This window comes from Benincasa hispida, chromosome 8 (genome assembly GCF_027475165.1).
Source record: "Benincasa hispida cultivar pf3 chromosome 8, pf3_genome.v1.1, whole genome shotgun sequence".
NCBI classification, from domain to species: Eukaryota; Viridiplantae; Streptophyta; class Magnoliopsida; order Cucurbitales; family Cucurbitaceae; genus Benincasa; species Benincasa hispida.
In genome coordinates this window covers 9,217,788-9,243,921 of record NC_143485.1, presented here as the reverse complement: position 1 = coordinate 9,243,921, position 26,134 = coordinate 9,217,788, and the positions used below count along the sequence as shown (strand labels likewise).

Here is a 26,134-nt window from a genome sequence, read left to right as displayed (position 1 = left end):
GAAAGGTTGTAGCAACGCTTGTCTATAGGTTGTTGCAATGCTTGTCTATAAGTTAATTAGCCGCGTCTAACTGCTTGAGAAAGTAAGAGATGGAACGCACTAAAGCAAAGTATGCATTGTTCCTAGAGATAGGCACTATAGAGATATAGTCATGCGGCTGATCACCGAGAGGTGTGCGATGCGTTAGTGTGACGAGCTGGGATTACTTAAGCGATTTAAGATAATAAACATTACTATGCGTTAACGGTTGTTGTGTATCTACCAATTCTCATCGCAAGTCTCCTATTACTCAATCTGTTTAGTTAGGAGTGGGAGTAGTGTGTATTTCCATTAAACTTCTTCTTTTTACTTTTATTCTTCGTCTCAAACACATTGCTTCACAGGCACTATTGAGTGACAAGTCCCTATGTTCGACCTCGGATTATCCGAGAAACTTGCGTTTTCGTTATACTTGGCGAGAAGGCAAGAAAACTTGTGATAGGAATACATGGTCATTGCATACTAGATTAATGCATTTTCATTCCAACACATCACCTCTGACGCATGGACATAAACACATAGCTTAAGCATGTGCAACATATGATAAGCTTCTTCTATTGGTGTCAACCTTGTGAACATAACAACATACATAAGCTACTAGCTATGGTCTCCCCTTTTTAGACTAACTTCTATAATTAAGCTCAACTTTTAGTCTAAAATAGGGTACTTTCATCTCAACGTATACCTTCCATGCGTCCAACACTTAGAAATTCCCTTAAAGTTTAAGTCATGGCTATGCGACAATCTTGCATCACCAACGCTCAACCTATGCGCCGGCCAAGCCTTCAGCACATGCCTTCACAACCCAACGCCTTGCTCAAAGCATGCCTCATGCGCTCATCTAGTCACGCGCCAACACACTAAAGGAACTCTAATTATAGAGAAACTTTGAATGGAAGCGGATCGTTTCAAACTCCATTGTGAAAGAACTCAAACATTTACAATCATACAGAAACGAGTATGCATTAATCAATAAATTACAGCATGCTTCGAAACAAATATAAAGGATAAGAGAGATAATACCTTAACTCTTTCTTCATGTATTTCCCTCGATCAAACTAGAACGCAACGATCAAAAACTCGAACTCGATCTCCCTCAAACACCAGCAACGAGTATAACTCAATCCTTGAACAGATGGACACTACCACAAAATTACCTTCGTATTCACAGTGTGAGAATCTAGAAGTTTGGGCTCTGGCTGATTTTGGATAAAGGGATAGATTGGAGTAGACGATCGAGTATGCGATCACACAATCGTGTAGTAGATGAAGTGTATCGTATAGACTCGACGCTCAATCGTTTAGTAAACGAGTACTATGTTATAATAAACTCGATCCTATTGTTTAGACACTCGATAGTGAATCTGATCAGTTGTGTTGCCGTTCACTGAGATTTTTGAAATTTTTTATCTCAATTTGCCATAAAACCGTGTATAACCACCCACTAAGGTCGGTTATTGAGAAAAAGAAATATCAGTTATCATATAATTAATAAATTATAAATAAATACAATAACTAACTTATCATATTATATTTATAACCTATAGTTTTCATATTGCATCATATGTAACATATAAACCATTGTTCTTTTTCTATTTTATGGAATTTAATATAAATCATATTTATATTAATTCCTTCAATCAAATAATAATGTATTAATTATATCATATATAATTTAATTAATTTAATTAGATCGTATATAATCAAATTCCCTCTTGTTAATTTGAACATTTCAAACTAACCCAAAAATTGATTCTCAACTTGAATCCATTGAGCTACCAAGGGGACCTTATGAACCTGTAGCTTAAAGCTTTAACGCTACTGAATGGGCAATGTCATGATTGTGTTATGTCTCACTGCTGCCTTTGTCGCGGTATGGGTAATGTCACATCATCTTATCTAGTTGATACTCCCACAGTATGCGTTCGAGCTTGAATCAACTGAAGTATCCACGTCTTCCACCCATCTTGTGATCATCCTTCTATTTAAGGTTATTACTCAGTGGCCAAAATCTCCAAGTGATGAACGCATTCGATCAGTAGTCGCAACTTTCATGCGATAGACGCATGCGGTTGATGGTTGCAACTTCCATGTGATAAATGTATGCGATCACTGCATGCGTTCTTCTATGCGATAGCTTGGCTTTACCGAATGCGATTGTCTTTGCCTGGCTTCACTGCATGATTGCGATTGCTTATTTCCAAGCATACGTCTGATTCTTGCGATAGCTACAAAAATAGACACTTTGACACGGAATAACACATAATATTGGGGTCAGCGAGGATTTACGTTCTGATCGACGCAAAACTCAAATTTTCACAAATTCTAAGTATTATCACCGCATTTTTTACTTGTTAGCTCTCATAATTCTAAATAAAAGGCTTATAATAACTGGCATTTCTGCCAGTTATCACACCCCTAAACTTAGAATCATGCTTGTCCTCAAACATGCTTTATACTTGGGAAATTCAAAATTTATCCTCTAACTTTCCTTTGCAATGACCAGCTTTTCACAATATATTATCACTCATACCTCTAACCTTGGCAGCAACGCTCTCCATGACTTTGGCTACTTCTTCAAAGAGATATTTTCTAAGTTTAAAAACCGGAAAGCCTCTGCTCAAAAACTTTTTATTCATTCCCCGCAACTTTGCGTTTAGCTTTTGAGAATGCGTTAGTTCAAAACAATTCAAAGCTTTGCGATTTCTTATTAAAATGGGGCGTTGGACCTGGTTGCACTCTTCGTTTTGGCTTGCCCCCACGTGTGTCATGCGGGCATCCAACTTCGGTTGCGTTCTATATTCAACTCAACTCATGTCTTGCTTAATTTGGCTTGCGCCAGACAGAGGAATTGCGCATATGCGTTGATCCTAACGACTTACCTTCGTTTTGGCTTGCCCTCACGTGTGTCATGCGATCCAACTACGGATAAGTGCCTTTCACAACTTAACTCTTATCAACATGGGTTTCTCAATTGCGTTGACAGTGGAGTTGTTATTCTCAATTTTTTTCATTTTTTTTATAATGATCGCAATGTAATGAACGCAATTCTCCAAGATCGCTGCCATCCCCAAACTTAAAGGTTGGCAGCACTCTCGCTGCAAAGCTAAAGACAAAATCAACAGGAATACGGTAACAAATGTTTGAACAAAGGTTTGCACAAAATAAAACTTAAATTGTCAAATTTTGAAGAGGCTATTAAAGTGGGGTGAGCTATGCAACTTTTAGTTAGAGGATGTAGTGAGTTATAATTGTAAGTATCATGGAGGATGGTTTATCAACGCTCAAGAAAGCAGGCGGGCAAAGAAGAATTTAGGAGGGATAACGCATAAAAGATAACAAGAAAGGACCTATGAGCAAAATATCAATTTCGTCAATACTTGGGATTCATGCGGTGAAATAGCCATGCATTGAATGATAGAGAAAATTCTTCTTCCGAACCATCGCACTGTGTGAAATTATTAACGCACCTACGAAGAGCTAACACAAACTCATCCAAGAAAGCAGCCGTAAATCCAAAATGACAATATTCAAATAAATAAACTAAAGTTAACTAGGAAAGCAAAGCAAAGATAGAGTAGAAGACATCCGTGGAGAAATTGGAGTGAACCCATCGCAAGGAGTCTTCCATGCAGAAGATTGATCTCAACTGCTTAGGTCAAGGAACTCGTTGTCCTGACCATTGGAGCTTTCAGCAATTGTTGGACGTATGTTAGCTGACATGCGCTTAAGACTACTTCCAGCTCATGCGACAGATAACCTTTCTATCTCGGGGTCAAATTTGACTTTCGGCGTATTGCCTACACTTCAAATATTGTTTTCAACTTGGTCGTACAAGCTACACTATGCCCAAGACTAAAAGGGGTGCCTGCGAAAACACAAAACTTAACAAACTATTAGCTGCCAAGTTCTTGGCAACGGCGCCAAAACTTGTTGATGATAATTTGGAATACATTTACGATGCATATCTTAAGCTATGCGTTTGTACCCATGCATTGGTGGTCAATTCATTGGAAAGGAAAGTATGCGTTAATCTAGTATGCAATGACCATGCATTCCTATCAAAAGTTTTCTTGCTTTCTCGCCAAGTATAACGAGAATGCAAGTTTCTCGGGTGATTCGAGGTCAAACTCAGGGACTTGTAACTCAATAATGTTTGTGAAGCAATAAGTTTGAGGCAATGAATAAAAGTAAAAAGAAGAAGTTAATGGATTACACACTACTCCTACTCCTAACTAATCAAATTGGGCAATGGAAGACTTGCGATGAGAATTGGTAGATATGCAACAACTGTTAACGCACAGTAATGTTTATTATCTTAAATCGCCCGAGTAATCCCAGTTCGTCACACTAACACATCGCACACCTCTCGGTGGTCAGCTGCATGCCTATATCTCTATAGTGCATGATTGCGTCGAGCATAAGACCATGCCTATCTCTAGGAACAATGCATACTCTGCTTTATTGTGTTCCATCTCTTACCTTCTCATGCAGTTAGATGCAGCTAATTAGCTTATGGACAAGCATTGCAACAGCCCATCGACAAGCGTTGCTACAGCCTCATGCCAAGCAAAGAAGATTAAATCACTATACTCGCACAACACACACCTCTCAGTGGGTTGCTACATGCGTCCTATCTCTAGGCTTCATGATTGAGTATGCGATCGCCTTTGATAATTAAACGATGAAGGTAAACGATGATAAAGAAAAAGAAAATGAAGAAGATGGCATTGAAGGAATGTAGGAATGCATTGATTACAAAATATGTCTTAAGCCAAAATGTAATACAAAACAGAGATCAGAAGAGAAATGAAAGGCCATACGTCAAGGTTGCTGGTGGTACCATGGATGAATGGTGGAGAAATCTCTTTCGAGCTCTATCTCCAGCGAAAACTCCGGTCGTCACTCGGAATGGGTTGTGGATATGAAGAATCCTTGAAGAAAATCTCGCTCATGCTCTCATCTATGACCGCAAGCATCTGCCTTAAGGCAGAAGCTCGGATCCTTGAAATGAAGGTCCAAGGGGCTATTTATATAGTTTAAACGCCGATAGCAATCATGATTGCATTATGTCTCACGGCTGCCTTTGTCACGGTATGGGTAATGTCACTTCATCTTATCTTGTTGATACTCCCAAAGTATGCGTTCGAGCTTGATTTAGCTGAAGTATCAACGCATTCCACCCATCTTGCGATCACTCTTCTATTTAAGGTTATCACTCCATGGCCGTAATCTGCAAGTGATGAACGCATTCGATCAGTAGCCACAACTTTTATGCGATGGACGTATGCGGTCACCACATGCGTTCGTCTATGTGATAGCTCGGCTTCACCGAATGCGATTGTCTTCGTGGTCGCCTGGCTTTAGCCCATGCGTTTAATTTTGCGATTGCTTATTTCTAGCGCATTCATTTGATTCTTGTGATAGCTACAAAAATAAACACTTTGACACGGAATAACGCATAATATCAGAGTTTGCGAGGATTTAGGTTCTGATTGACGCAAAACTTAATTTTTAAAAAATTCTAAGTATTATCACCGCATTTTTTACTTGTTAGCCCTCATAATTCTAAATAAAAGGCTTATAATAACTGGCATTCATGCCAGTTATCACACCCCCAAACATAGAATCATGCTTGTCCTCAAACATGCTTTATACTTGGGAAATTCAAAATTTATCCTCTAACTTTCCTTTGCAATGACCAGCTTTTCACAATATAATTCACCCATACCTCTAACCTTGGTAGAGTAGAAGACGTCCCTGGAGAAATTGGAGTGAACCCATCGCAAGGAGTCTTCCATGCAGGAGATTGATCTCAACTGCTTAGGTCAAGAAACTCGTTGTCCTGACCATTGGAGCTTCCAACAATTATTGGACGCATGTTGGCTAACATGCACTTAAGACTACTTCCAGCTCATGTGACAGATAAACTTTCTATCTCGGGGTCAACATTGACTTTTGGCATATCGCCTACACTTCAAATATTGTTTTCAACTTTGTCGCACAAGCTACAATATGCCTAAGACTAAAAGGGGTGCCTGTGAAAACACAAAACTTAACAAACTATTAGCTGTCAAGTCCCCAGTAACGACGCCAAAAACTTGTTGATGATAATTTGGAATACATTTACGATGCATGTCTTAAGCTATGCATTTGTACCCATGCGTTAGTGGTCAATGCATTGGAAAGGAAAGTATGCGTTAATCTAGTATGCAATGACCATGCATTCCTATCAAAAGTTTTCTTGCTTTCTCGCCAAGTATAACGAGAACGCAGGTTTCTCGGGTGATCTGAGGTCGAACTCAGGGACTTGTAACTCAATAATGTTTGTGAAGCAATGTGTTTGAGGTGATGAATAAAAGTAAAAAGAAGAAGTTAATGGATTACACACTACTCCTACTCCTAACTAATCTGATTGAGCAATGAAAGACTTGCGATGAGAATTGGTAGATATGTAATAACTGTTAACCCATAGTAATGTTTATTATCTTAAATCGCTCGAGTAATCCCAGCTCGTCACACTAACGCATCGCACACCTCTCGGTGGTCAGCCGCATGCCTATATCTCTATAGGCATGGTTGCGTTGAGCATAAGATCGTGCTTATCTCTAGGAACAATACATACTTTGCTTTAGTGCGTTCCATCTCTTACCTTCTCAGGCAGTTAGATGCGGCTAATGATTAACTTATAGACAGGCATTGCAACAGCCCATCGACAAGCATTGCTACAGCCTCACGCCAAGCAAAGAAGATTAACTCACTATACTCGTACAACGCACACCTTTCAGTTGGTTACTACATGCGTCCTATCTTTAGGCTACACGATTGAGTATGCGATCAACTTTGATAATTAAACGATGAAGGTAAACGATGATAAAGATAAAGAAAGTGAAGAAGATTGCATTAAAGGAATGTAGGAAGTCATTGATTACAAAATATGTCTTAAGCCAAAATGTAATACAATACAGTGATCAGAAGAGTAATGAAAGGCTAAACGTCAGTTAACATATTCTGGACCAAAAAATGGTGACTGTTAGAGTCAGTTATAAGAGTTGTTTCTGTCTAATGGTTGAGAATGTCTCATCCTAGTGAAAGGGCACTTGATCACCCCATCAGTGACTTTTGTCCTACCTCGCTGGGGCATCATTGCAAAATAAATGTCTTTTCACTTAGGGTACATTGGAACTATTTTGCTGCTGGTGGTGCCATGGATGAATGGTGGAGAAGTCTCTCTCGAGCTCTATCTCCAGTGAAAACTCCAGTTGTCACTCAGAATGGGTTGTGGATATGAAGAATCCTCGAAAAAAATCTTGCTCATGCTCTCACCTGTGAACGCAAACATCTGCCTTAAGGCAGAAGCTCGGATCCTTGAAATGAAGGTCCAAGGGGCTATTTATAGAGTTTAAACGCCAACAACAATCATGATTATGTTATGTCTCACTGCTGCCTTTGTTGCGGTATGGGCAATGCCACATCATCTTATCTTGTTGATACTCCCAAAGTATGCGTTCGAGCTTGATTCAGCTGAAGTATCAACGCATTCCACCCTTCTTGCAATCACCCTTCTATTTAAGATTATCACTCTGTGGCTGCAATCTCCAAGTGATGAACCCATTCGATCAATAGCCGCAACTTTCATGCGATGGATGAATGCGGTTGATGGCCGCAACTTCCATGTGATGGACATATGCGATCACCGCATGCGTTCGTCTATGCGATAGCTCGGCTTCACCGAATGTGATTGTCTTTGCGATCACCTAGCTTCAGTGCATGCGTTTGATTTTTTGATTGCTTATTTCCAGCGCATGCGTTTGATTCTTGCGATAGCTAAAAAATTAGACACTTTGACACGGAATAACGCATAATATTAGGGTTAGCCAGGATTTAGGTTTTGATCGACGCAAAACTCAAATTTTCACAAATTCTAAGTATTATCACCACATTTTCTATATGATAGCCCTCATAATTCTAAATAAAAGGCTTATAATAACTGGCATTTCTACCAGTTATCAGACATCATTCCCAACACACACTCTAGCGCAACTTTGCACCTAACGCCTCGCGCGCCTGCCTGCATATCCTCGCTCACTCTGCCGCATAGTCCAATGTCCATACAACGCTCTCTTGTGCTTACGGCTTCAGCATGCGCTGCACGGTCCAACGATTCTCAGTGCATTCTTGCGCCCAACGCTTCCCTTACATGCAACTTATCTCTCAGTGCATGTGTTCACCAGCATCACCATCTAGCCCTTCAAGTTGCTTGCGTGCTCAACCTAAGCAGTTGCCTGCTTGTTCAAAATTCCAGATTCAACTTATAATTCAAATAACTTAATTTTTAGACCTTTTCTCAAGAAATTTTCTTATGAAAACTTGTTCAAAATTGTTTTAGCAAGCTTACCTTAAAATTTGAGCTCAAGATTCTTCGAGGTTTGGCTCGAAACTTTAAATCTTTAAGTTTGACCTAGATTCACTAGAGAGCTCAACCTTCCTGCAAATTCTTCAATCTCCAGCTCAATTCCTTAGGGGATTTCTTCCGGAAGCCTTACCTCATAAACTAGACTTACTAAGCTTTTGGATGGCTTTAGAATCACTTCAATTGCATGAGTAGAGTGCCCAAACCATCCTTCTGAAGTCAGCCCTTCCAATTTATACTAAAATCTGCATGCTCAATTTAAGTCTTAGGCTGCCACCTCTAACTTTAAACGGAATTTAACCCTCCTAACCTTGATAACTAGACCCAACAATCGGTGCTTAAGATGAAAGTCTCCTCTTAATCACCAACGCATAACTTCATTTAGATGCTTACACCACTTTGGCCAGCGCATGCGTCAGTGCCTCCCTTGCGCCCAACACCTAGTCTTCAAGATCATCGTATGCATAGGCCACATCACTTAAGGCGTCCTACCTTTTTCATCGCAAGGCTTGGATAATGCATAGCCCTACCTTGTCATTAACACTCATCAACGCATGGCGCCTACCCTTGGTGTCATGCTTCGCTGCGCACCACTCGCCAATGCACACGCGCCCATCCTCGATGCAACCTCAACTTATCATCGCCTTACCTCACTTGTCCAGCACCCATGCTCATCAACGCCTTAGGCTTTCATGCCCTCTCATGCACAAGGGCCCATTTAACCTCTCATGGGCTTTGGCCAATACATGGCATCTCACTCGGTCAATACTTAACTATTTTCTCCATGTTACATTCCCACCAAACGCTCAACTAACCTCTTAGGAGCATGATTGCCACACACTTTAACAACCTTCAACACATGGCTATTTTACCTTTCACACTTAGCCATTTTTTCCCTTGTTAATGGTCTCCATACTTTTAACATTTTTCTTCTTTTCCCTCATCAAGCTTTTCCCAACAAACATATTATTTACTTTTTCTTAATCTTGATTAACACGTTAATTATCACACTTTAAGTAGAGAAACTAGGGTTCAAGATTTACATTCATGCATTTATTTTTCTACCATTTTATTTTCTCTCCATACCAAACCCCCGCCATTATTGCTTTAGCTCAAAAATTTTTGTGAGGAACTATCCCCAGCCTCCTATGGATAGACTTGGTCTTCTGCTAATACTACTCGATTTTAGTTGTCCTAGATTGATATTCTATAAATTATATTTCATTGATTGGAGACCATCGACAAGTCTCTCTTCACATCAATTAGCTAACTTCTCAGGACTAGAATGAAGGTTTGTTGATATTTAGTTAAAAGTGTTGATTTTTCTTCCCTTTCACTTGTGAGTGATTGTAATAAATTCTATCATTCAAAATCGTTTATACATACTCTTATCTCTAAAAAAAAAAAAAAAAAATAGAATCTTCATTATTACTATTATTTTGAGACGAACAATATGAATTAAAAATTAAAACTTCTACCCTTTTAAGTCAAAGATATATATGATTTAACCCAATAAACTTACTCTCCACCCTCATTATTGAAAGAAAAGAAAGAAGGAATTTCACAAAGTATAAGAACCATAGCACATAGCTAATGGTAATAATGTACTAAATGTCACACATTATACTAGAATTATTCATACATCCCTAACCAAAAAGTTCAAGTTACCCTAGTATTATATGAAAAGGCATTAATCTTTTTATCTCTAGTGCATGTTGTAGATTTGACACATTTTAAAATCCTTCTATGAGCCTCTCATCTCTCCAAAATATTGACTTGCCAAGTTTCACTACCCTAATGGGAAAAAAATTGAGAAATGGGTAGAATTAAATTTTCCTTTTGGCAAATGCAAGCTGCCATGAATGAACACATGTGAGGATGAAAGGTAGAAAAACAGAGAGATGTGGCATGTGCTAGTAGTGGACCATGCCCCATTGCCCTTGGAATATTACTCATCATTCACACACCCATATTATATTCTTAGTCCAAATTTAAAAATATAAAAAAATATTTTCTTAGCATTGTTGTGTGTGAAAGGTGGAAAGTGGATGCCTAAAGATGAGAATTTGTTAACAAATTAGGAGAGGGCTAATTAGTCAATAAGCAGGTGCCACTAGCCTTGGACTAGATTTTTGACATTTGAATATAATAAATATATAAAAAAAAAATAAATAAAAAGTCGATCAAAGTGAACACGGTTGAACGATAAGTAACATGCATTTTTTTCAATGAGATCAGATGTCCGAATTTACATATATATTCCTTGACTTGATAGAAAATTAAACCGAAGAATACATTAAATATTTTAAACTAAAAATATATCAAAGAATTAACTTTAAACTTTCAATGGTACTGATCAAATTAAATTCAATGTTTAAGAGTAAAAATTGATTTTTTTTCTTCCATTTATTAAGTTGGTAACAACATTAAAACGAGAAATATATTTTTTTTAAGACTAACAAACTATTCGAATTGATATTTTGGAATGAATATGAACTTCTATATATATAAAGAGAAGAGATTTAAACCTATGACCTATAAAAGAGATGTTTTAATAGTTTTAATCGAACTAAAGTTATATCGTTTGGAATTAAAACAATATTTTCAAAGCGAAATTTCTTCCTACATTACCGACTGGTTAGCTTTCAATTCGTAACAAGTTTAGAGGTCAATTTTGTTTCTAACTAGTTTTCTTCCATGTATATTGAAAAGTTTACTCATAAGTAAGGGGAAGTAGAGCAATTGTGGTCCTGTTTTTAGTTCACGAGTGGACAGTTGAATTGCATTGCACCATAAGCCAAAGACAATTTAGGCTCACGAGTGTCCTCTGTTTTTGCCTTGCAAACGTAGAAACAATCTTTTAAACTAAACCTACCAACCCCACCTCTCAACCAATCACGACAAGAACAATTCACGATCAAGGAATTAAATAAAAAATCGATACACTGATTTACGTAGTTATCAAATTATTAATGATGTGTTAACTACAGTTATGAATAGGGAGAGACACTGTTTTATTATCTTAAGAAGTAATAGAGTATAAAATACATTGATATTTATGCAAGTAAGAATTAGAAAATTTCTATAGCATTCTTTTTAAGTCGAAAATAGAAATGACTCAAAATAAAGCACAAAATTGAAGCTGAATAGTAATTTTCATATTCAAGAGATATGAAGCATCAAATAACAGATAATATTAAAATTTTTATGTGTGATTGTTTAGAACTTCAGATAACATATTCATGGCATTTTAATGAATAAAATTGTAGCTTCTAGTATTCCAGTAAACCATATAATTATTCTTAATTTTTCTAATAATAGGAAACATTGGATTACCAGCTAGGAATATAAACACAAGCCCACAAGCATTAACCCTTTTTAGTGTCCCAATCATTACATGAAAAGTGACAAAAGTGAAATATGGTTCTCTTCATAGATATAGCCTATTAAGGTGCCAGTAGGTTATGTTTTTGTCCCTAATTATATAATTTGTTCTTTTTTTTTTACAACAAAAATTGTTTTTTAAAAAATGTAACAAAATAACTTTATTTTGGTTAAATTGAAAATTCAGTCTTTATAGATGGGAGAAAATTTGAATCTAATCCAAAATGTTTGATAAAATTCTCTAGACTATTTACGAGAATTTTATCAAACTACAAGAACTATTTACAAAGATTTATCAAATTATAAGGACTAAATTCTAATTTTTAATATTATAATGACTACATTTTAACTTTTTACAGACCGTATTTCTATTTAATCATTTATTTTATGTGAAGAGACAGCGACAAAAAAACTGTTTCATAGAAATGGCATCTTGACAGAATCCATGGGACCCAAGAGATGATTTCATTTATTCCATTGATGGTAAGAAAACAAGACAAAACAAAAGAAAAAGGGAAATGGCCAATGCAAATACAATCCTTTGAAAGACTTGGAGGGCCTAACACAACTTTTTTTTTCCTTGACCTCTCTCAAATCTCCCAACTTTTTTTCTTTATAAAAAAAAAAAGAAAAAAAAAAACATAATTTTCTTAATCATTGATCACTTCACTCCTAACAACAAACACCCAAGTATTATATTCAATTTTTCAATCCCAAAAGGAGAAAAAAAAAAAGTAGACTTTTTGGATCAACACTCAGGAGTTAGGGTGTGATCTCTTCTTGGATCATGACAATAGTTGTACACCAAGTAATTGCTTTGCACCCACTCCATGGCCTTCTCTTGCTGCTGGCTCAACCCGCCGCGCCCGCCCCCGCTCGGCCCACTGTTGAGCGGACGACATGATGCTGCCCCATCTGTCGCACACCCGCCGAGCTTGAAGTTGTTATATCTTCCGATAAACGGTTGGTATTTGTAATCAGCCTTATATTTTCCATCCTCTGTCGCCCATGATGATGCGTCCCATATCGATCCGTACACCCACATTGGCTTCACTGGAAATGTCGCGTCACTCTTCCTCTCGTACCTCCTAATTGGCACGTCGTCTACCAAGAATCTGCAGTCATATGGATAAAATTTATAGACGGTTTGAAAGTACAGGGACCAAATATGTAATTTTTTTTTTTTAACTATGTTAGCTTTGAACGTACATGATTTCTTCTGGAGTCCATAAAATGGCGTAATTGTGGAAATCTTGAGTTGGGTCAAACCAAAGATGGAACCTCATTTCCCTCCCTATGATATTTCCATCTCCACTCCCTCTCATAAACACATTTGTTTGTAGAATATATGGTTTGTCGAACGTTGTTCCAAGAAACTCAATGTCAATCTCATCGTGATTTCCTGGGTAATCTTCGTTGTTCGAAAGCTACAAATCCAAAAAGAAAAATGATAAGAAGTGCATAAATTAAAGTACCATTAATCTCTCATAACTTCAAGCTAACATTAGATTATAGAAAATTTAATTATTTATTCATATCCAACAAGTAACTTCGAACAAGATTCCGTCCTCTCATACTATGTTAAATTACCTATTAAGTTAAAAGAAATTAAGAAAAAAACATTATCATAGAACAACACTTACATAAAAAGATGTGATAACTCCTGCAGTGTAGCCAGGATGAAGCTTAATGGCAGCTCCAAAGTAGCCTGATTGATATCTATGGAGGGACTTGAATCCACTGCCTGTTTAAGAACAAAAAAAATCAAATCAAAACAAAACAAAAAAAAAAAAAAGTTAAAATTTCCACTCAATTAAGTTACTAACTATAAATTATGTATCATTCTTAAATATTATCTAATGAACTCTAATTAGAGGAAAAAAAAATAGACACAAAACTTCGTACTTTAATACCATGTTAAAGTACGAGTGAACTTAAAAACTTAATCTGATAGGTTACCGTATATATACCTGAGGAACTGTCGAGCCAGATAGTTAAAGTTCCTTGGTCGACTTTTTGGTGTTGAGAGCCCCATCGATTACGAAAACCTTGATCAAAGCCAATGGATTGAACTTGGTTGCTTGGAAAATAGCCAGGGGAGGGAGGATTTTGGGAAGAGGTGAAAGAGAAGAAGAAAAAGAGAGAGAGAAGAATGAGAAAATAAGAATGAGCCATTTTTTTGAAGAGATCAGAGGAAGTGTGAGGAATGTTGAAGGAGAGAAAAGTTTTGTTATTTTGTGGAATTGTATGAAAAAGGTGAAGGAATGGATTTGGTATAAATAGAAAGATTAGAGGACCCACAAAAGAGAAATTAAAACATGATAAAACTTTGGTTGATGGGGAAGTTGGAAAATGGACTTGGGGAGAGACAAATTATTATTATTATTACAAAATTTGGGGTTATAAAATAAATATTAATTTATGTAGGAAAATTAACAAATAAAAGTCCAAAAACTTTATGATGGGGTTTGCATTTTTAAATGTGGAAATTTGGTTTTCTGTTTATTAACTGAAAACTTGTTCAGTTGGAAAAGGTAATATAAGAGAGAGAGGGGGGGAAAAAAAACATGAGAAGACATAAGGACAGTGGGTTAACTCAAAGATATGGAACACCTTTGCTGTTGCCATGTTGTTTTGCAGAAATTTTCAGATTTTGTTTTCAAAAAACAAAAATTTACTTTTGTTTAGCAATTAAAATATATGTATGATATGTCAAGTCAATATTAAGGTTTAATAAATATTTTTGATATCTCATATTAACACTTGTATAAAATAGTTTGGAGAAAGTTAGAATTTAGTTCGTATGGTTTATAACTAGAATTAATTTAGTCCTTAAGATTTGATAAAGCTCTCATAAATAGTCGTCCCTATGGTAGAGACCTATAAAGCACAAATACTTCATGTGAGGCAAAGAATCCGTATCAGACACGTATAGGATACCGATACTTTTCAGATACGATCTAATATGCAATTTGACGTATCTATTTCGATACGAACCTTTTTTTTTTAAAGAAAAAAAGACAAGCAACTCATCTAATTTTTCCCAATCTAAAACTAGGCAACTTATTTAAAAAAACACACTACTCGAGTCCAAAACTAAAAGAAAAAAAAAATAACGGACTAAACCCTAGACTAGAATCATCCAATCTCCATCTACACATTTGAATCCCCATAAAATCCACCAAAATATGAACCATTTGGATATCTTCAACAACTCAATAAAGAAGTTCTTCGTTTATTTTCATACTTCTCCCTCTAATCTTCTTCTTCTTCTTCTTTGCAATATGAGTCGTTGTTCTATTAAATTTTATTAACTATTGTACTTCAACAACTTATATGTTTCTTTTTTTATATTGTATTTCAGTATTTGTTTTCTATTTTGTGCTATTGTTATTAACTTGTATACTAAATTTATCTATATTCTAGATTTTTTTAAAGAAAAAGAAAATGTATCTTCAACGTATCAGTATCTTCGTTTTTTACAAATATATATATTAAAAATATTAAAAAAATGATGCATCCTTAGACGTATCCGTATCTTAGTTTTTTAGAAATTGACGAATCGTCGTATCCGATCGTATCCGTATTGTGTAGCCATATCTGTATCTGTGCTTCATAGGTAGAGACTATTTGTGATGATTTTATCAAACCCATATAGAATATTTATGAGATTTTATCAAACCACAAAGTACTAAATTCTAACTTTTAAACCCATAGGATCAAATTCTAATTTTTGTTCAAACCATAGGGGCCAAATTTATAATTTAACCATATAAATACTAATAATAAGATTGTGAAAAAAACACTAATTATTAAGTTAAATAATTAACTTTTATAAATGGTTCAATTTATAGGAATATTAGTGAATATCGGTATTTTATCAATATATCCATCGATATATCTAGTAAAATATAAATCTCGATATGGAAATTCTCATCGATTTTTTAATCCTTACTTTTATTAACTTATTTAACTTGGGTTTAAATAATACTTTAGTTCATGAACTTTTGATTTGGTTCATTTTGATCATTGTGTTTTCAAAATGTTCACTTTGGTCCCTGTACTTTTGATTTTGATTTATTTTAGTTATCTTTCTAAATGTTCATTTTTGACCATATACTTAATTTTAAAAAGTGATCATTTTAGTCGCTTATAAAAATCAAATAAACTTAAAAATGAATGAACTAAGATGGTAACTTTTTAAAAGGACAGAGACTGAATTCTAAATATTTTAAAGGTATAGGGGCCAAAATAAATCAAAGTTAAAAGTGAAATGACCAAAATAACATTTTAAAAGTAGAGATATTAAGATAAACCAAAGTCAAAAAGTAGAAGACCAAAGTAATATTTACAAACTCTCGTAATTGTTAGATGCACAATATTGAAATTAGACACGTCTATATTGTGGAATTTGAGATGTTCTTCAAAAAATTCTATCCGTTTCATTTGTTAAGATAACTAAGTTAAATATATAATGAAAATTATGGAAATAAATTTAACTCAACAGTAATTATCATGTCTCATTTTTAGTTGGAGATTCGATTCCATCCCTTCGATTGCTGTAATTAAAAAAAAAAAAAACATGATGGAAAATTGTGAAGAACTGTCGGCCAAATTATTGTTCCGGCTATATTTAATATAGTTTGAAGTGAATTTGGTAATAATGATTGGCAATCTACATCCTTGGATACTGTAATCTATATCCTTTTAACTGGACCACAACATACTTACTTAAAAGTCAATAGTAGTTTCTAATTGAAAATGGAGTAAGCTATTGAAAAGGTCTCATTCCACCATGTAAACCTAGCTAGGGCTAGGAAGCAATCATTTATTTTACCTTCTAATTTTCTTTCATAAATTTTATTCATGTCATAACTCAGATCTTTTTTATCAGTTCAATAATCGATTCTAATTAATATTTTGACATTTGATATCAAATACGCATTAATTAGCTAAGTTTTTTTTATATCAAATACGCTCATCAACGTAAGTTTTTTTTTTCTAATTTAAATTATTTTTCTTATTCCTAAAAATGGTGTGAAAACCAATGATGATTTATGTCAATCATCAAATAACAACAACCAAATTTGTTTAAACTAATGTTTGGACAGTTCACTTTTATGATAATTTAATTGACATGTTATAACGACGATTTCGACCTTTGTTCGATATATTCATCTCACATAATAAAGCATCTCCTTCAATCTAGGAAATAAAAATCTTTGATATAACACAACCAAAATCCTAATGCAAACATAGGTGGTCTTTTCATGGAAACAGTTTAAAGTATAGTAATTTGATTATAAAACTTTGACATGATATGATATGAATTGATCATATTTTCAAAAACACTGTTTCAAAGCCTTATTCATAAAAGAATCTTAATTATTAATAAGACTACATTAAAAAGTACTTTACTAATCATCTGGAAAAGTACTTTGCATGAGAGAAAAAAAATGATAATATAAATTAAGGGCTTTGACAAGTCGCATTTTTCATATATTTCATGCAGGAAAAAAGCCATTTTTGTAGACCATAAGGAAAATAATAATAATATTGATGTGGTTGAAGATTGGGCGGCCGAGGTTGGGCCTGTTTGGCCGACAAGTCGGATAGATTTGGATGAAGAAAGTCGATTGATCGACAGCCAGCCAAAGAAGTAAATGATTATAGAGATCCAAGTGGAATTAATATATCTTTAAGGACCCACTTCCCTTTAATGTTTATACGACTTAGACTCTTTTAATTGGAAAATTTTTCTTGTATTTTGTTAATAGTATGTTACTCTTTTTTTCCCTTACATTAATTTTTTTCCCATAAAAAATATTCAAATGTTGTATTCGTTTCTAAGTCATATTAGTTGATATATAATTAAATTTATCTTTATCAATCAACTTAAATTTTTGGGTCAATTGGTGATTTAAGATAATATCAAAACAAAGAATCTAGAAAGGTTCTGTATTCAAATCACATTTGCTTTTGGGTCAATCGATAATTTAGAATTTCACTTATTTTTTTCATCTCTACATTATTCATTTGGTATGTGTGAAAATTGGAAGTTTTGGGGACTTTAGGGTGGTTTAGTTTGTGGGAAAATATAGATTTTTTTTTTTTTAATTAATGGATGTATTAAGAGTTGAGAGGGTCTATATTAGTAAACATAATAAATAATATTTTGCTAATAGGAATAATTGGTCTTTCTATATTTTAAGAGTTTAGTGTGATATTCCCTCCCTTTGTCCTTAAAATTACTTTATTTTGGCTTTAGTTTGATTGAAAATGTGTAGCTAGCTTTAATTTGTGGTCATTACTTATGTATAATAGTTTTATTTTGCATCTCTAACATTATTAATCTTTTGAAAAATGATTAATAGGTTACTTTTTGGTAGATGATCCAGAAACATATGGTTCAAAACAAAAAATTTAAGTCTCGTTTGGTAATTATTGAACTTTTCGCTTTGTATTTTCAGTACTTGTTTTCTCTCATTATCTTATTCATGATGTGAACAATAGAAATCTTAGCCAATTTTTTAAAACTATTATTTTTTAGTTTCCAAAATATGAATTGATTTTTTTAAATAAAATGTCACTCCTAAAATGTAGCCAATATAATTTAGAAATCAATGGATAGAAGTAGGATTGTACACTTAATTTTCAAAAATCAAATGATGATCAAACGATGTCATTTTATTTTTTATTTTTGTTTTTGAAAATTAAGTCTATGGATACTATTTCTACCTCCAAATTTCTTGTTAACTACTTTTCACCAATGATTTCAAAAACTAAGCCAAATTTTGAGAACTAAAAAAAGTAACGTTCAAAGAGTTGTTTTTGTTTTTGGAATTTGATGACTAAAAATTCAACCATTGTACTTAAGAAAGATACAAATCTTGGTAAGAAACGTGAATGAAATAGGCTTAATTTTAAAATAAAAAATCAAAAACGAAAAACTAAGGCCTCGTTTGGTAACTATTTTGTTTTTTGTTATTGAAAATTAAGCCTATAAACACTACTTTCACATCCAATTTTCTTCCTTTATTATCTAACTTTCACGGATGGTTTAAAGAACCAAGTCAAATTTTGAAAACTAAAAAAAGTAGCTTTCAAAAAATTGTTATTATTTTTAAAATTTAAATAAGAATTTGAACATTGCAATTGAGAAAGATGAAAAGTTGTCAAAAAAAAAAAAAAAAAAAGTGAATGAAATATACTTAATTTTAAAAAACAAAAACAAAAAATTAAATAGTTATCAAACAGGTCTTAAATGATTATCAAACGGGACATAAATGTATAGATAGAAATGTCAATATTAAAATCAATATTAAAATATGAAGAGAATAGATAGAAAGAAAATATCAATATTAAAATCAAATGCATCGTTGTGTTCTCACACATTTAGACGACCAATTTTCTCTACTTAATTTTTCTTTCATGTATTTCTCGAAGAGAAAAATTATATAAGTTATTAATATTTATAAATACGATTACACTTAATATTCTATATTACTATTGTCCATACAAAGAAGATGGGTCATGTTTCAATATGATTCAATGTATTTTTTAGTCCTATTAAATTTAAGACATTTGAGTTTATATTATTCTAAATATGACTTTACAATAAAGATGCATATTTTTTTTTCTCCTTTTGGTCCTTTTGAAGAAAACAACTATAGAACTTGGTGGAATAGTTTAAGGTATTTTGCTAGTCCAAAGTACACATCTTAAGTATTAAGACTTTTAGATTTCTTTAGAGTCAATAACTAGGAAAATATTTAGATGTATTTGGGTTACACTCGATAAAAAATTGACACTTCAATTTTTTTTATTTTAAAAAATTGATTAAAAAGATGTTTTTATGTGTAGGAAAAGAGAGAGTATGAAAAAAAGGTACAACCTAGACTGCACTTAATTATTGTTCCAATAATTATAATGATAAAATTAAAAAAAAAATAGTTTAAAAGTATTTTACATGTGTTTAATTTAAAGACAACTTTCTTGTCAAAAAGCAAGCCTTTTTATTGCTTTTGAACAAGAAATGCATTATCTGTTAAGAGTTGATTTGTCAACTTTTAACTTACAAATTTGATAAAAGTTAAAATTTAATCTTCTATTACAATTTAGTCTCTATATTTTGATAAAATTTATGGTTGGAACTATCTACCAAATCATAGTAAACTATTTATGAGATTTTATCAAGTCATAAAGACTAAATTCTAACTTTTTATAGAGACTATATTCTAAGTTTCTTCGAATCATAGGGACCAAATTTATCATTAAACTTAAATTGGATTTTATTTCATTGGATGGCTATTTTGATTTTTACTTTTAATTTTGAAAAATAATTCGAAAGCTTTCTTTCTGTTCTCAACTATATTTTATAGAAATGATTGAATGAAAATATTGCTAAGACATTGATTTTAGTGGATTTTTTTTAATTTTTAGAAATATATATTAAAAAATATTTAATTTAACGAATGAACATATCACCCTCTTTAATTAGATACATTATAAACTTTTTTATTATTAATATGACATTCACGTCAGTGAAATTTGGTTGATATTTTTGTTAGATTTTAAAGATTTCGACTATAATCTAATAGAAATGTCGATTAGAAATGTCGATTCACATTGATCATATATTGGTGGCAATTCATGAATGTATAGAAATGCCAATATGTAGATAGAATTAATACTCTATCTATATGTAGTTGTCACATGCTAATAAACTTCTTTTTTTCTCACTAATGTATTTTTCTCTATCAAACTTTATTTGTATCACCATATTGTGACCAGACCCTCACATCGACTAGACAAGATGAATATTGTTGATATATTAAATAAAAATCAAATTGTTTTTATCAATTGGAGGCCTATAATGTGACCCACATTATCGTACCATTATTATATATATTTTCCTATAGACTCTAAAACAATTTTGTTTCATAAAGTATATTCCATATACTTTAGGGACGTTGTAAATATAGACATTAGAACCATAGTAATAACAAAAAAAAATTATAAATATGATCAAATTTAAATAATCTATCAGTGATAGATCATATTATTGGTAGAAATCTATTAGTGATAGACCATATCACTTATCAGTGATAGACCATCACTTGTAAGAGTCTATCAACGATAGAAGTCTATTGCTGATAGAGTTGACTATATTTGCAATTTTTTTTAAATGATGTTATATACTTGGTTATTACTCCTAAAAATGCTACCAATTGCAATTACCCTATACTTTAAGACAATTTTAGTTCACTGTAAAAGAAAAGAACCGTACAGTCTAATATAGTTTTGTCTCATTTGATAACTATTTGGTTTTTAGTTATTAGTTTTTGAAAATTAAACCTCTAAATTTTTTGTTTAATTATCTATTTTTTATAGATATTTTAAACAAACAAAACCCAAATTTGAAAATATAAAATATATATATATATATATATATATTTAAAAATATGCTTTTATTTTTAAATTTGGGTTAAAAATTCAATTTCTTTACTTAAGAAAGAGGTGAAGAATTGTTAAAAATTGAAAAGTCTTAATAATTATGAATATACAGAGTTTTTCAATTGAGTTGCTATAGAAATGTCCATTTTCTATTAGGGTTTTTATCGAAACGTTATATAAGTTAAACGATACATATAAAATTAAATGGGTTTTGATTAATAAACTAAAGAATTAATAGAATAAATAGTACAAATGATCTAATGTAGGAGATTATTTATATTAAGCTATTTAATTTTTTTAAGTATTTAATCATTAAAATTATTTCACCAACTCATTAAATTAATTGGTTCATTAATTAACTATACAATTTAAATAAGTGGATTATCTATTTGATATTTGTTTAATTCGTTCATCACTTTTTTTCGTACAGTTATTATATTATTTTAATTTGAACGTATTATCAAAAACAGCACCAAAATATATCTTTCAAACCATTTGGTATAATCAACAAATTAACAAAATAAAATATTTTCCTAACATCATTTATTCTCGTTGAAATATTGTGTGTTTATTTTGAAATTTCATCAACTTATCTCAAACGTGACATGTTTAGTGGCATCTTTCATTTGGAAATAGACATATAATATAGTTTATTATTAAATTTTCTTTTTTGGAATCATTTAGCTAAACTATACTTTCAAGGACAATTTTAATTCACTATATTATTCCAAGAGATAAAACATCATCAATAATTTAGGTTTGAATTTGTTCTCTAATTCTTGAAGTGAATCACATCAACATATTTCGATACCAATTGATTTCATTTTTATTCCAACTCATTTAGATTTCTAGTAAATAAAAATGAAAGAAATAGCATTTGTTTTACTTATTATATAGGAGGATTTTTAAAAATAGAAAAATAAGGGAAATTATTTATATAAAATAGTAAATTTTTAATCTTCTTTGATATAGAGACTAATAGAGGCTGATAGAAGTCTATCAGTGTTTATCGGTGATAGAAACTGATAGAAGTTATCAATGATAAAGGATAATAGGAGTTTATCAATGTCTATCAGTGATAGACTTGATGCTGATAGAAGTTTATCATTGTCTATCAGTATTGTTTTGCTATTTCTGTAAATAGTTTGACATTTTTACTATCTGTGAAAATTTTCCTATTATATATCTTGGAACGTTTGAATTTGTGTCCAATAGATCTAGGATTAGTTGTGAGAACTTTTAAATTTTCGTAAACATTGTTGTTTTAGTTCAACACAATATATATGTAGCGTATAGGAGATTTGAACTTCTAACCTTAAGGTGAAAGTACATACTTCATACTAGTTGAGTTATTGCTCATGTTGGCAAATTTTTATATATAAAATTATCACATATAAAATCGAGAATTTAGAGCTAAAATGAGCATAGTTAAACTAAAATAAAGCACGATCAATCTCGAATTTTGAGATTCAATTATACTTTTCACGTTGTGTCAAAGATAGTAATTGAAAACTGGGGGTTTTTTTCAACTTATATATTAAGTTATACTTGTATCTACTCACTTACTTTGTTATAGGAGATTCTCTTTCATCATACCTTTTTATATGTGTGGTTCAGGTTTACCTCCCTTCATTTTCAAGGGTTAAACAAAAGTTTTTGTGCATTAATCATTTCCTCTAGCGTTAGATAATATAAATAGGTATCTTATTTATTAAAACATAGTGTTAGAGTTGAAGATCCTGAATATTAATTTATCTCAAATTTTTGGGAACTTATTAATGCATTGTATTAAATTCACCTAGATGATTTAACATACCATTTAGAGAGAAGTTTTTGGAAGTACCATAATGTCCTTTCCACTAAAATAAATGAGAAGATGGACCCCACATAATATTTTTATTGAATTGTGGTTGAGTATTAATGAGAGTGGAGCCAACTATACTATTGTATTTTTTTCTTTTCAGTATAATCAGGTGATAGTTGAACCTTTGATCTTTAAAAATTGTATGTATACCAATATGATTGAGTTAAGTTTACCTGAATCAAATGTTAATATACTTATTTTTTCTTTCATTAAAATTAATATTTTGTTTCATTCTTTGTTATTTTTTTTAGCTTCAATAAAAATGTTAAAATGTTGAACCTACATTTTTTATAAAAAAAAATATTACTAAATTTGACCAGTTAAATTATTCTTTAAGTTAATGGTTGATTATCTACCTATGGGTCTTGTGTTACCACTATATGTATCATTCTACTGTACAAAAATATTTTGTTGGGAAAACAATAGGAGAAATGTGGGGTTAGGAGAGAAGTCTCAAAATTCAAAATTTGATGTTATAAGATACATCATTGTCATTTAAAAACTTGACACCTATCATTCTCAATTGGGTAGTATAATATTGCTCACTTTTGTTTTCTTCAGAAAGAGAGGTCATTGTCTTGCGAGAAGAAAGAGGTATTGTTTCTATTCCCTACTTTGGAATCTCTCAAAACTCAAAGCAAAGCTTGTGATTAATGATTTGACCATTGATAATCCTACCGTTGAATTAATCAATTGAATTTTAAATTGTAGTTTTTCACACAAAACACATATGTCACACAATATGTCCTAGTAAAGATAGAAACAACGGTAAAATAACAAAGAGCAAATTAAGAATAGACACACATGAACTATTAACCCACACTACTACAAAACTAGGCTTTAATGTCGGTTTAAAACTGACATTATAAGGGTACAATGTCGGTTGCAAACCGACATTGAAGATCGTGTTATAAAATGTCTTCAATGTCGATTGTCTTTAATGTTGGTCTAAAACCGACATTATAGATAATCAAGATTTTAATGTCAGTTTTCGACCAACATTGAATTCCATCTTCAATGTCGATTTCGACCGACATTGAACATCATGTTCAATATCGATTTGTCACCTACTTTTTGTCAATAATTGTCTGATATTAAATGTCTGTCATCATATTGTTATTGAAATATATATATATATATATATATATATATATATATATATATCTTCTGCTTACGTATGTGCAAATCAATTATATTTCTCTGTACATGCACAAAATAAAATTTTAATTGCTTTAACAAATCTCCAATAAATCACAAAAGAGGAATTTGATGATAATTTAACTCCAAAACCAAGATAAAAATACATTTTCCATCTAAATCAACTCCATATGATTTAGACACATGAAGCTTACATATATATTCTACCTTGACCAAGTAGAGTGCACATGGTCTTGCATTCGGTCTTTGAATTTTTCTGCATTTGCCTTTTCAGATTTCCTAGAGGATCAAAATTGTTCTTCTTTACAACCTGGTTACTACAGTTACAGCTTCCAGTATTCAAATTTATACTACAATTCAGACACATACCTTTGCATCTTGGATCACATATCGCATTCATAGTAATTTCCATATGCAAAATGTCTCTGATGTTCTTCAATATATCTATTTCTTTCTCTGCAAAAGGAAAATAGAGTTGATAATCCAAATCAACCAACTCTTTATCCTCTTCATCACTATTTCCACCATATGACTTGAACATATCCTACCCGTTAATGATTCCCATATTTATGACATCAGATTCTTCGCTTAATATAATGGAGAAATTTGAGAAAATGCATTCTGAAGCAAATTCACAACACCTGCAACATGGAATGATTAGCATATTACGAACCTCATTGATAATAGCATAAAGGGTAAAGAACAAATTTATGAGCGTATACAGTCATCTTGTTTAGCGGATGTGGTTTTTTGTTTATTTTTATCATGATAAACTACATGAACATGTTAAACAAAGAAGTAATTGATGTGAAGCTGTAAGAATAGAAGACAGAGAAAGCAAATACTTCATCTGAAGGGATCGAATCCCACACAAAAGTGAGGGATCGCCTTGCAATTTTGTTTTTGATATTACATAAACAAAATACGGTATAAAAATAATAACATAATGGATAAATAATCAAGATAGCATGCATTTAATAGAAGAAAAGAGGGAAGAGCTAAACCTTGTAGATTCCCAAATCCTTCACGATTCCCTCTGCGTCTTCTTCGGAACGTCTCTTCAATAATCAAGGAACACCACCATAAGTGAAATCTTTTTATTCTCTACGATCCTAAAAATTGGATGTTTGGTCTCCAAGACTTGGAAGAGGAAGAAGAAGTAGTAGAGAAAAAAAGAGAGATTTTTAAGAGAAGTAATAAGAGACTAGGATCCAGAATTCCCAATTTAACTATGTCACAAACATGGCCCATGAAACCCTATTTACAGAGAGGAGGGGTGACCCCCTTCTCCTAGTTTTTCTTATTACTACTCTAGTTCTAATTTAATTAAATAAATTTTATTTAATTAATTAGTCCAATAATTAATAATCATATATATTAAATCCAATTTAATAGATATAACTAATAAATAAACATCACATGTTTATTTATCTCTACTTCTAAAAAATTAATTAATTAATTAACCATTAATTAATCAATTAAACAACTGTATTAAATCATATTTAATATAAAATTAATCAACATATAATTATGACATATTTATATGTATACATCTCTTTACTATTTGAATCTTATTCAAATATTTTTCTCTCTTAATCATAGATAACATCTATAATTAACCATATTATATTAATTTCATTAATATGCAATTGATTTGAACAATTCAAACCATTCATCTTATATATCCTTTAGTTAGCTAACAATGGGACCTTATGGACCTACAAATTAGAGCTCCAATGATATAAGATTAATTAATTAAACTCTTTAATTAAATTAATCAATTTTCATTAACTACTGATAAGTTCACTAAAGACCGATAG

The 26,134-nt window shown here is 32.2% G+C and overlaps 1 protein-coding gene across 1 annotated transcript; it reads right to left on the bottom strand.

Moving 5' to 3' along the window:
- Positions 1 to 12,284: 12,284 nt before the first annotated feature.
- Positions 12,285 to 14,094, bottom strand: LOC120082857 (putative xyloglucan endotransglucosylase/hydrolase protein 32). Its single transcript, XM_039038201.2, has 4 exons — positions 13,807 to 14,094; positions 13,480 to 13,580; positions 13,046 to 13,263; positions 12,285 to 12,951 (listed from the first exon to the last, which is right to left on the bottom strand). The coding sequence occupies exons 1-4, from the start codon at positions 14,009 to 14,011 to the stop codon at positions 12,585 to 12,587; spliced, it is 891 nt and encodes a 296-aa protein (XP_038894129.1). The 5' UTR covers positions 14,012 to 14,094; the 3' UTR covers positions 12,285 to 12,584.
- Between the last annotated feature and the right edge of the window lie 12,040 nt (positions 14,095 to 26,134).